Source organism: Dryas octopetala, chromosome 3 (genome assembly GCF_963921425.1).
Source record: "Dryas octopetala chromosome 3, drDryOcto1.1, whole genome shotgun sequence".
NCBI classification, from domain to species: domain Eukaryota; kingdom Viridiplantae; phylum Streptophyta; class Magnoliopsida; order Rosales; family Rosaceae; genus Dryas; species Dryas octopetala.
The window spans coordinates 27,762,125-27,774,221 of record NC_141368.1 but is presented as its reverse complement, the minus strand read 5'-3'; the positions used below and the strand labels follow the sequence as shown (position 1 = coordinate 27,774,221).

Sequence of the window (12,097 nt, the reverse complement as noted above, 5' to 3'; positions counted from 1 at the left end):
GAGAGAGAGAGAGAAGTGGCGTGGCTGCAAGGAAGAGCAACCCTAAGCCGCAAGCCCTAGCTCACCATAGCCATGAGCCAATTGCTTGTGCAAGGTGTCTTATCTTCCTTGTCTTGCCGCAGCCCCTTCCACTTGTTTCCTTCAATTTTTGTTCTAGTTTTCTATTTTATTGTTGGATTGTGCCTCTGAATATATTTAATTAAGTTTCTGAATTTATGTAGTTTGTCTCTTGATTTCATTTAATTCATGTCTCTGATTTCAATTCGTTTATGCTTTTAAGTTTGTTTACTTTGTGTTTCTGATTTATTTGTTAAGCATGAATTGGGATTTTATTATTGTTGGTTGCTGTTTTTATTTATTTAATTTAAGTATGTAGGTTAGTTATTCTATCTTGCATGTTAGTCGTAGGTCGATTAATGGATTTGCATGTTCTAACAAATCGTTTATCCGTCTCTTGGTCTGTTAGTTTGATGTTTGCATGTATTAAATTTCCACTATCTATTAGAACCCGTCACTAGTTTTTTGAATTCTTTGACCGGCCACCTTAGGGTAATTGCATCTAGTTTAATTGTTAGGTTTAGCTGTGAAATAGTCAAAGACACTAAACCACAAGTAACAACGGAATAAGGGATTATTCTTGGTAGTGGGGTTGGGCGACCTCTATAAGGAAATAGTCAAACCTTATATGTTGTGCATGTTTGACGTTCTCATAAAACTTAATGACTCATGCATGGGTAATAGCTGCCTTAGCTTGAACTAGGGAACATGTAGGTTAACTGGCTAAGGAAGGCCCAAGAAGCTCTTAGTGTATGCATTAGGAGAACAATTGCGAGAAAGTAACTAGCCAAACCTTTTTAGCAGTCAAACTTTAATATGTTGTGTTCAAATTAACTGTCATTAGCCTTGGATGGTTATTGCATGTTTATCTGATTTGAAATTGAAAATTAACATTGTAAGATAGAATAAAGGGTGTGTGCATGTGGTGATGTGTGCGTGTGTTTCCATCTTCCAAAAACCCCCATTTAGTTATTCTAGTGATTAATTGCATTGATTTGTTGTTTATTAACCATTCCCTGTGGGATCGACCTCGGCTTGTACGCTTAGCTACTGATGCGATTCGTGCACTTGCGAGTATACTTAAAATGAGATAATTGTTTATTTTGTTCTAAGAAAACACTTCAACATCCATCGATCTTCCCTCCTCAACTCAGTCTAGGGGTGGGCGCGGTGCGGTTCGACTCACTTTTCCCCCGGAACCGTGCGCCGCACCGGACATTAATATACGATGCGGTTCGGTGCTTAAAACCGTGAAAGAAATAAAAAAAACCAAACCAAACCAAACCATTTAAGGTGCGGTGCGGTGCGGTTCTGGGCCTAATGGGCTATTATTCAGATTAGCACTTTTGAGCCTCACATTTATTTTTTTAAGCCTAAGCCCAATTATTTAATGATGCAAACCCATCATAATTAACAAGTTTTGGCAACAAAAAAACAAATTTTCAAGTTAATTCAATGAACTTAACTAAAAAGACTCACACATTAAACTTTTCTTAACCTGCTTAGTACTTAAAACTTAAAAGTTAAAAACAAAATCAATTATACAAGTATACAACCAATGATTACAACTACAAGTTAAGAACCTGCTTAAAACAAAGTTACTAACTTACTAGTTACTACAAGTTATAAACCTTATATGGCATATACCCTATACACTTATATAGTATATAACTATATATTATACCCTAGAACTATAAACAATTAAAAATTTTAATATATAGAGTATAAACTATAAATAATATACTAATTTTTTTTTATATAAAATATAAAGAATATACTAATTTTATTATATAGGGTAATGGGTATAACTAAAATTATATACTAAAACATTATTAATTTATTATTATATTATATATCTAGAAAATAGGTCATAGGGATATATAAAATATATTTTAGGGTCTGAACCCTAAAATATAGCTACGTTAATATTAATTATAATATTTTATTAGGGTTTATGGTCTAAAGTGTATAAAAAGTATATAAAAAGTATATAATAATCGTATAAATATATATAAAATGATGTATATATGTATAAAAATATAAAAAATATATATTTTTTGCAAGTATGCGGTGCGGTTCGGTTCGGTGCGGTTAAATAAGGTGTAGAACCAGAACCGGAACCGGAGAGAACCGGTGCGGTTCGGTTTTTTTGGCGGTGTTGACTTTTTTTGATCAACGCGGTTTTTTGGCGGTGCGGTTCGGCCGGTTTTGGCGGTGCGCGGTTAAAATGCCCACCCCTAACTCAGTCCTTTGGCTTCACCGATCGATCTTCCTTCTTGCGCATCAATCTCCGTCCTCATCGCGTGTCAATCTCCATCTTCGACGTCGTCCCTCGCTCTCCATCTGCACGTCTCTTGACGTCACCGACCTCCATCTTCGTCCTCATCGTCTCCGCCCATTCCTCATCGCTCGGCCATCTCTGCACTCCCCTGAATCATCTTCGCGCATCTCTGCACTTTGGTTCAGGTACAGTTGGGTTAGGGTTTGATTTTGGCGGATTTTTTCCTCATTAGATTTTGTTCTTTCTTTTTTTGTGCATTTCTGATTTTTGTTCTTTGAGGTTCTTCTAAACCTTTTTGTTTTGAGTTTTTGCTCAAGGTGAAGTTCATATTGGTGATATTTGGTGATATTGTTGAGCTTGGGGAAAGAAAATAGCTGGGCTGCTGATTGGATTGGAAAGGTGAGTTCATCAGGCCTTTTTTTTTTTTTTTTCTTTTTGTTGGTTTTGGCATCTTGTTTTCTTTTGTTTTGATGGTAGGGGTTTTATTTGTAGACTATTGAAAGAATTATGTTGATTTCTTGATGCTATTGATTAACTTTTGTTACTCATTATAATGAATGTTTGATTTTGATGAGAAAAATAGTTATGAGTAAGTAATTGTGTATTGAAGTGGAAAGTTGTTACCCCTCCCCTATCCTATAGAAATCATATAAGTTCATTCACTCCATTGTGTTTGCTTTATTTCAATTGAGGAAATTACTAAGACTAAACTACGTGTATAATTTTTATGATGCATTGTGCTAGCTTGAAATACCTAATTTAGATCAGCCTGCAGGTTAGTGTTCATTTCCTCTCTCTCACCTGCTCTATCTCTCTTATTCTTGTTTTGGTTCTTGGTGAAGTTATTGTTGCTTGATAAAAATTTGGGGTATTTTTCTAGGTTTAGTTAATATTCATGGGTTGTGTTAAATTCTCTGGTTTGTGATTGATTTTACTGATATGAGGTTTATTTGGTTTACTAGGTTTTACTGATATAAGGTTTGTTTATTGATTTTGTAAATTATATGGGTTTACTGAAATATGCTTATTTATTTTGCTTGATCTTTATTGATTTTGTTTACTGATATGGGGTTTGTTTATTGATTTGGTTTTAGTTGAATCAGTATTTTGGTTGTTCAAAATGTTGTTTCCTTTTGTTTAGTCTTGGTTGCTCAGCTTCATATTGTCAGAAAACTGAGATCGCCACTGGAAGTCCGGTTCTCAAATGAGAGGTCTGGACCTCTAGCCTAGGTCTCAAACACCAATCTTATTGGAGGTCCGGTCCTCAAGGGTGAGGTCCGTACCTCAAGCCTAGGTTTCAAAGACCAATCTTACTAAGACCAGTTAGTTTTCAATTGCATGCCCATGTTCAATGGTATAGTGGTTGTGTTTAGTTTGTCTTTGTATTTGTTTTGTTTCACTAGAGTCAATATTTGGTATGATTTTATAAATGACATACATGTTTGTATGGATAAGTCAAAGATGGACAAGTCATGAATGTATGTGGATAGAAGATCAAGGGCATATGAGTTAGGGATTCAAGAATTCTTCAAGTTTGCATTACAGCATGCTAGAAACCCAAACCTCATTCATTGTCCTTGCCAAAAATGTGGAAATATGAGAAAATTTGGGATTGGAGTTATAAGGGATGATCTATATTTTAATAGGGTTGACCAAAGTTATCAAAATTGGATATGGCACGGAGAAGTTTCTAGTACATTTGCGAATGAGATTTTTTTGGTCCCTTACAATTCCAGGTAAGTTAATCATTTATGTGGTCATTGTAAATACTATTTTCCAACCATATAAAGTATTTAATGAGAATTATAAATGTGTAGAAATCATTGGATGCTGACTGTTATCAATCCGGACAAGGAGATTGTTTATTTCATGGACCCAATGAGAAGACGTCTGATCGGTGATGAATGGAAAACTGTGGTGGACAAGTAAGTTGATTAGACTTCTCATCAGTTTATAAGTTCATTTACATATATCAGCAAGTGTTAAAATCATTTGGTTTTTCATGCGATAGGGGAATTAGAATCTTCAATGCTCAAGGGAATAGGCAAAGGCGTAAGGCAATAATCTGGAAAAATATGGCGGTAGGTTGGCTTGTTTGTAGTTTGCTTTAAAACTCAAATAACAGATTGCTAAGTGGACTGTATATGTGCTCATTCTAATTAATGTTTATTTGCATTTAGGGCATTCCTCAACAGCCAAGTGATAAGGAGTGTGGCTATTTTATTATGCGTTTTATGAAGGAAATAATTGAAGATGAGAGCTTAGCTTTTGTGACTAAGGTTTGCACTAGTGAAGTATAAGTAACTTGACATTATGTTGGTCATGTGAACTTTGAGCAGTGATATGAAAATTGTCTTTACTTGGAAATGTTGAAATTCTTTTATTTGTTTTGTGGCTGAAAAATTGGAAATGTAGTAAAGGAATAAAGGAAATAAATTAGCTTGGGGGAGTCTGTTTTGGGTGCATGCAGATTGGGAATACTGGGTGGATTCTTTCAAACTTGTGGAAGTAGACATGTTATATAGCTAGGCCCCTATTTAATGATCACTTGTGTGAATTTGAGGTTGATTTTAGCTTGATTCTAATTAATGTAGTTATGCACTTATATTATTAATAACAAATTCATGAGTGGTCTGGTGCAATTTCTTTAGGCCATTGGGGGATTCTGTTTTGGGTGTAGTTAGCTTAGGACATTTTGCTAGTTATATATGTGTGCTTGATTCTTAATTAATGTAGTTGTGCACTTATATCATGAGTTGTCTTGGCCTTTTTTACCTAAGGGCCATATTGTTTATTTCTTCTTTGGATTCATTATGTTTTCATTTTGGGTTGAATTTTCTTTTTAATTACTACTTCATTTTTGCCTTGTTTCAGTGGGAGCGAAGGAAGGACAGCGCTTATACCCAAGAAGATATCAATGAAATCCGGGCTAAATGGACAAACTTTGTGGGGCAGTATATGTAGATCGAGTAGAATGTGGATTTTTGACGTATAGCATTTTTGAACTTGATTTTGTAGGCCATGTGTTTAGCTAGACTAGCTTAGGGTATATATATATATATATATATATATATATATCATTGATCACTTTGCTAAATTCTTTTGGGTGCTATTGATAGCTAGGCTTAATTAATTGCTAGATTAGATTGATGGCAGCAAATTGGTAGACTAGAAACTTGATGGCTAATTTTTGTGTTATAGATGGTTTTTGTGTACGGCATGGCTGGTTGTGTGAATAGCATTGGGTTAAGAAAGTAAACTACATATATACAATTACTAGCTACCTTGAAATTCCTTTTAATATTTGGTACTTTATCAATTCCAAAATCCTTATTTATTGTGGATTAGTTTAAATTTGAGTAAATTGTGATTTTGTGAATTAATATATAATTTATTAAGAATGTTAACATTATAAAGGGACACATGCTACTTGGAACAATGGTGTTGTACCAAAAACACCTAGCTAGCTATTTCAGGTACTGCACGCCTATGTGAACCAGATGTAAATATGAACATTTTACAACAATTTTTCTGACGAAATCGTGGTCTGTAACATTAACTTACAATTGTTCAATATCAGAAACCGTTGTATAATCCATAACAATACCGCACAAACCTTAGAAAGCCGATGTATCTAATACCAATAGACATCTAATTAAACTTGAAATTGGTATCTTACACAACGGTTATATAGTTAAAATCCATGTTCTTAAATTCATAATACAACGGTTTTATATAAACACCATAGTATGAAAGACATATACACATCTCAAACACCTATTTTTAGAATGACCTATACCACGGTTAGGATCCAAAAACTGTTGTTTTAAGGAGTATTTCACCTCGTGTTTATAACTAAAATAGTTGTAAAATACATGTATTAGTAAACGTAACCGTTGTCTTGAGAACATAAAACAATGGGTTCGAGGAGAAAACCGTTGTGTAGATATATACTCAACAACAGTAGCCCTTAAACCATGGGATTTTTAGGATGTATATACAACGATATTTCTGTCATTACCATTGTGTTAATGTAATCAAGACAACGGAAAATAACCGTTGTGTAATGGTACCCCAATAGACGTCGGTCGATTAGACGACGGTATTTTGGCAACTTACACAACGGATTTTATCCGTTGTATATTACGTTTTTTGTAGTAGTGAATGTTTCACTTAATATGAACTCTTAAATGTTTTACTTCTCTATTATAAACTTTGATAAGTTTTCAGTTTTGGTACTTAAATGTTATGATAATAATATGAAAAATGTAATTGTATTCACTTTCATAACATTTTTAGAGTTCATAAACATTTTTAGCTTTAGTAAATTCAAAACACTCCATCTATCTACTCAAATTTTATAAGCTTTTAGCACATTTTATAAGTTTTCCACACCTGTAGCACCGCGCCGGCACGATTACTAGTGAAATCTCAAACCTTAGATCATGACTTGATAGAAATACTGAATGTGATTATTAAACCTTTCTTTTTTTCTTGTTCCCTTGGTGACAGATTTGACAGTTTTAATTCAAGGTGTTCAATAACCAACACCGAAGTACAATTCAACCATGTGGCTACTGAAAATGAGGCCCAGGACTCAGGAGGAATCATCAACTGTAGAGCCTGATTGCTCGGTCCCAATTGTTAATCTTACTAACTGAAGACACTTATGTAGATAGTCTCTTGACAACACTAGCCTGTGAGTTTCTTGCCATTGTTTTTTTTTTTTTTTTTTTTTTCTAGGTTTTATCAAAAAGGAGCAGCATACCCTTTCTGCTACTCCGGCCCATCCAATGGGATTATATGGTAAGAGCCTTCCCCAAGTAGTCCATCTAAAGCATAGTGACGTGCCTTTTTTAAATTGTCATTTATATGTGTCATTTGAATTATAAAAATAGTTGATTCCAGTGGTTTTGTATCCTTGAGATGATTTCTGACTTGAAAGGGCATATGTTTCTTATGTTTCTTGATAATAATAAGATAAAAGATCTCCTACAAGCAACTAAAAAGGTTGTTTAAATATTTCCACAACCCTAAACGCTCAAAATTCAAATCGGAAATAAATACAATTTAAGAAACTTATTCAAAATTACTAAACTTCTTATTTGAGACCATAAACAAAGAAATTTGGCCAAAAACTGAACGGGCTCATATTATTATGAGTCTTGTAGATCTTGTCGTTTTCCTTAAAATCGATATATTATACGCCCAATTCTGATACCAGAATATTTTTTCTTGCATTTTATGTCGTCATATTGACTGGATATGATTTTTTTCTTTATTTCGTGTTTTCTTGCTAATTTATAGCCGCTTTATTTTTCTGGTTTTATTTTCTTTAAATCGACCCCTAACTCGTCCTACATCAGTTTCTTTAATAAGGTTGCTATTGAGGTAAATTAAGTATATAGGACAAAAAGGTTGGAAAAATTAAGGTTGCTATTGATATAAACTCATTTTGTTTCAATATAAACTTAATTCTAAGTAAATACTCGTGTTCGTACTACTAATTTTAAAAAACTTAGTCATAGGTCTCCAAAGAAATGTGCATATATAAATTTTGGTGTCCAAAAAGCCACCCTAACTTTAAATCGTTCATGACTCATGAGAATCGTCCTGCATTCCAAACTCAACCTGAGCTTCTTGAATTTAACAAATGTAAACCCATTTAGTGGGCCTAATTGCACATCAATGTCAATGAACAAAGCCCAAATTAATGTATTTTGTATGAATTCTCCCCGTCTTTTTCTTCTTTTTATTACTGGGAGGACCGGAGAGCAAGACAAAGAGTCTAGAACACTAAATCTAACACACTTCCACTAGGAAAATTGAAGTACAATGGATTGCAAAATGATCCATTGATTTGGCTCTGCAATTGTACATAGTTCACAAATGGGAAGGTACAAATAATATCATGCCCCTCAGGCCCATGTACAAGCTGATGTGGGCATTGCGAATTTAGATAGTCTCTGGTGACCTTTCATTACTAGAAAATTGAGCCCAAATCCAGTCCAAACTCCAAAGGCATCAAGTCGCATGGTTTTATAGTGCCCTAAAGCCTTTGGGCACAAATCACTTGTCAATGGCACTTGTAGGGATCTCCGATACTATTTTGTGATTGCATAGTCCAAATGTGGCACCCTTGTGAGTGGGTCCCACATGTTTTGCCTGACAATAATACTAGACTCACCGGTTGTAATTATATATGTTAGTATCTCATTTGTTTGAGATAAATGAGGTCTGAATTTGGTTTAAATTTGAATAAATGAGTGTATATCGGTGTCCATAAATAAACCTAACCTTAATGCCACTGCATAGCATGATGAAGAAATTAAGTTGAATTTTGGGTGTAAGGGTTAAGAACCACAATTAATACACCAAATAATTCAAAGCTGCCACATCTTTGAGGGACAGATTTGTCATCCAAATGAAAAAGTGTCTAAGAACCAAACAAAATAGGGCGGAGAAATAATAGCCACTACAAGAGGACATAAAGTAAATACACATGGAAGGGGGACAACACTCACATGTAAGAAACATGGGTAGGCCTTTGCCTTTGCTTCCTCAATTCAATGAGATCTCTGTTTGGTTCCTTATTAGCAGTCATTTACATCCCTACCTTATCCTCTTTGTCATCATTTTTCAACACTTCCAATCAAACTTAATACCATTATTTAATATGGGCCATTGCTTGGCAACCCTTTTCTTTTGGAGGATATATCCCTTGCTTCTATATTTTTACATTGATATTATGCTTATATTTAGAATTATAGAATTACATTGTTTCAGGCTCCCATTTAATTATTTCTTCACTACAAAATTCTAATTTCAAAAGACTTAATCCTCACTTCAAAATAACGTGGTTTTGGACACAAACAATTAGCACGGAAATATGAACAGATAAAAACAATGAAGCACCATCCCTCCTTTTCCAACTTAACTGTCGAATTTGCCCTTCTATGAGGGGTAAGATTGCATAAAACTACTGAGATTGGGTTGGAAAACATGGTCATTTCACAAGCTGTGCATTAATTTGTATGATAAAAGTGCCAAACCATTGACCCACTGCATGTTTTTTGTGCTATCCTATCTACACAAGCCATGTCTCTACTTAATGATTGTTATTACATAATAAGAACAAGCTCTAAATTATTCTGCAGGTACTTGTGGCTTTTTCATTGCATGTCTATTTGTCTACCCAAACTGGGTACACATATCACATGGAGTTTGAATCTGACTGAGTTACTTAAAATTAAAATATTATATAGTTGCTAACCTTTAGTCTGATGAGTTAGATATTAATGCAATCACTGCCATAGATTATCCTCAATCTTAATTGTTATTATCAATTTGTTTTTTTATTCAGGTACAAAAATTTGGGACTGTCACATGGGTATCGATCCCATCATCCCAACATCTGCTACAACCGTTTTGTTACTGCATTGATATGCACAAATTCAGTTTCTTTTTTTTTTTTTTTTTTTTTTCTGTTCTTGAAATAGATCTCTTGTTTATGCTTACTGCATCGATAGTATGTGTTATAGACAAAATAATATAGTTGTAATGTTTAGATTTAAGCATTTTGTGCTTTAATTAGGTTTAGTGCAGTGTAACATGTACAGTAAAAATATAATTAAATAGAGACTTTAAATTGTTGAAAAGCACATATGCTAAGTTCTAATTTTTCGATGTGGTACATTGTTCCGCATTACTCTTTACACGCATCTGCATGCGTGGTGAGATTTTGAGCCTAACACGTGAATAAATTGTATTGGGTGACATGCATGGGAACACGTGTGACCATTGGGTCTTACACGCAAATAACCAAGCTCTGATACCATGATAGAATTTGAGCATCCAACCTAAAACCAATTGGCAATGGGTGAAGAGACCCAAAATCTTATAAGCACATATGCTAAATTCTAGTTTTCCGATGTGAAACATTACTTTATATTATTGGTTGGATGCTCAAATTCTCAACATTGTTTTAATTATAAACATTATATCAACACAAAAGTTTTTAATATTTACAGTGGAAAGATAATTGAATAGGAGACCCGAAACAACATAATTTTAATCATAAATAAAATATCAAATAAAAAGTCTTTTAACATTTATAGTTGAAAGATACTTGAATATAGACCCGAAACAATATAATTTTAATCATCAACACAATATCCACTCAAATAACGAATAATAGCTAACAGCAATGGCCTTCTGAGATTTTTTTTTTTTTTTTTTTTCTACACAATATCAACCAATTCAACCAGTCCTTTCTAGCCTTCTGCCTTTACTCCCTTCCTGATCAGCACATAAAATACGAGTATAGGATCCCCACTCTTTTTTTTTTTTTTTTTTGACGACGAGATGGGGATGATTTCCATTTTGTAAGGTGTTTCTTCCTGTATACTCAAAGCAATATTATAATGGTCTAACCGTCTAACCAATATCATGATTTTTGTTTTTTTATGCTCAAGTCAATATAATGGTTGTTACTTTTATTTTTGGTCCTTTTTTTAATTTATAGCATATTTTTGTTCCATATATAATTTTTTTTTGGCCAGGTTGTTCCATATATAATTAAATTGGAACTTTTGTATTTCTAAGAATATATATTGAAACTTGAATATCATTCAAGGTCAATCTTTTGATGTCTTTCATGTCCGAGAAGAATTTTTTTAAAATATGAAGTAAAAAACGAAATTTATTTTTTGGGCTAATTACAAATAAATCAATAAAAATTTTCATAATTACATTTTAATCAATGCACTTTTTCATAATTTCATTTTAGTCACTATTGACCAAAATGAAAAAAAAAAATTACAATAAATTAATAAACAAACATTATTATTCATATTTAGATTTGTATTAGTTAGGTTTGTATTTGACTGCTACGAAGAAATTCGAGACTTAAACTCTAAGCCATAAGTTTAAAAACTCTAATTCTAAACCATAAACCTCATTTATATACATTGCACCTCATTTCTATACCCTAAACTAAATTAAGGGCAACGTCATAATTTTACGCCCATAAGTAATAAAAAAAAGGAATGGGTAAAGTAGTATTTTCCAATGCACCAAAATACATGACATCATCAAGTGAATTAGGCTTAGTGACTAAAATGGAATTTAATTTCAAAACTCATTGATATTTATGGGAAAAGAAAATTTATATTAACTATTATGTAATATTAAAATTTTTTATTGATTTTAATGTAATTTGTTATTTATTTTTTCTAGTAGAAAAAAAAAAAAAAAAAGCCAAAATTTCATATATAGCGAAGAATTTAAATCTAAAGTTTAAGTTTAAAAAATGGTGATCAATTCTATATCGAAGATAATTAACAATATCAGAAAATTAAATAAAAATACAAATGTAAGTTTTTAGATGTATTAGCAGATTGACAGCTTATCAAGTTGTACGTGGTTTCACCACATTAGAGAAAAATTCTATATAATATATATAATTACCAATTTACCATTGCCATATGACTTTTTGGCATTTTGCTTTTTTCATTGGATGGCAAGGTAGATAGGGCAGCTGCACCCAATCTTAACTACTGAATTGTGAAGAGTTCCAAACAATAATCATCTAGAGATCCTATAATTCTTTTGATTGTTTTAAATTAAAAATTAAGCCTGGTTGTTCAACTTCTCATTCATATGATCTTAACCCCTCAACAACCTATATTGGATTAGTTGTAATATATTTGTCCTATTCGTATGTAAATAATTAATTTGGTGACTACATCAGAAAAATAA

The 12,097-nt window shown here is 32.9% G+C and overlaps 1 protein-coding gene across 1 annotated transcript; it reads left to right on the top strand.

Moving 5' to 3' along the window:
- The first annotated feature begins 4,165 nt into the window (after window positions 1-4,165).
- LOC147292214 (uncharacterized) lies at window positions 4,166-5,302 on the top strand. Its single transcript, XM_086236149.1, has 4 exons — window positions 4,166-4,263; window positions 4,350-4,419; window positions 4,519-4,617; window positions 5,213-5,302. Exons 1-4 carry the CDS (start codon window positions 4,166-4,168, stop codon window positions 5,300-5,302), a joined length of 357 nt encoding a protein of 118 aa, XP_086092275.1.
- The last annotated feature ends 6,795 nt before the right edge of the window (window positions 5,303-12,097 follow it).

Bases quoted from the DNA above. Each gene is read 5' to 3' on its own strand.
- LOC147292214 (XM_086236149.1), top strand. From the start codon at position 4,166: ATGCTGACTGTTATCAATCCGGACAAGGAGATTGTTTATTTCATGGAC. The intron at 4,264-4,349 runs GTAAGTTGATTA...TTCATGCGATAG, and splicing joins TGGAAAACTGTGGTGGACAA to GGGAATTAGAATCTTCAATG. The intron at 4,420-4,518 runs GTAGGTTGGCTT...ATTTGCATTTAG, and splicing joins TAATCTGGAAAAATATGGCG to GGCATTCCTCAACAGCCAAG.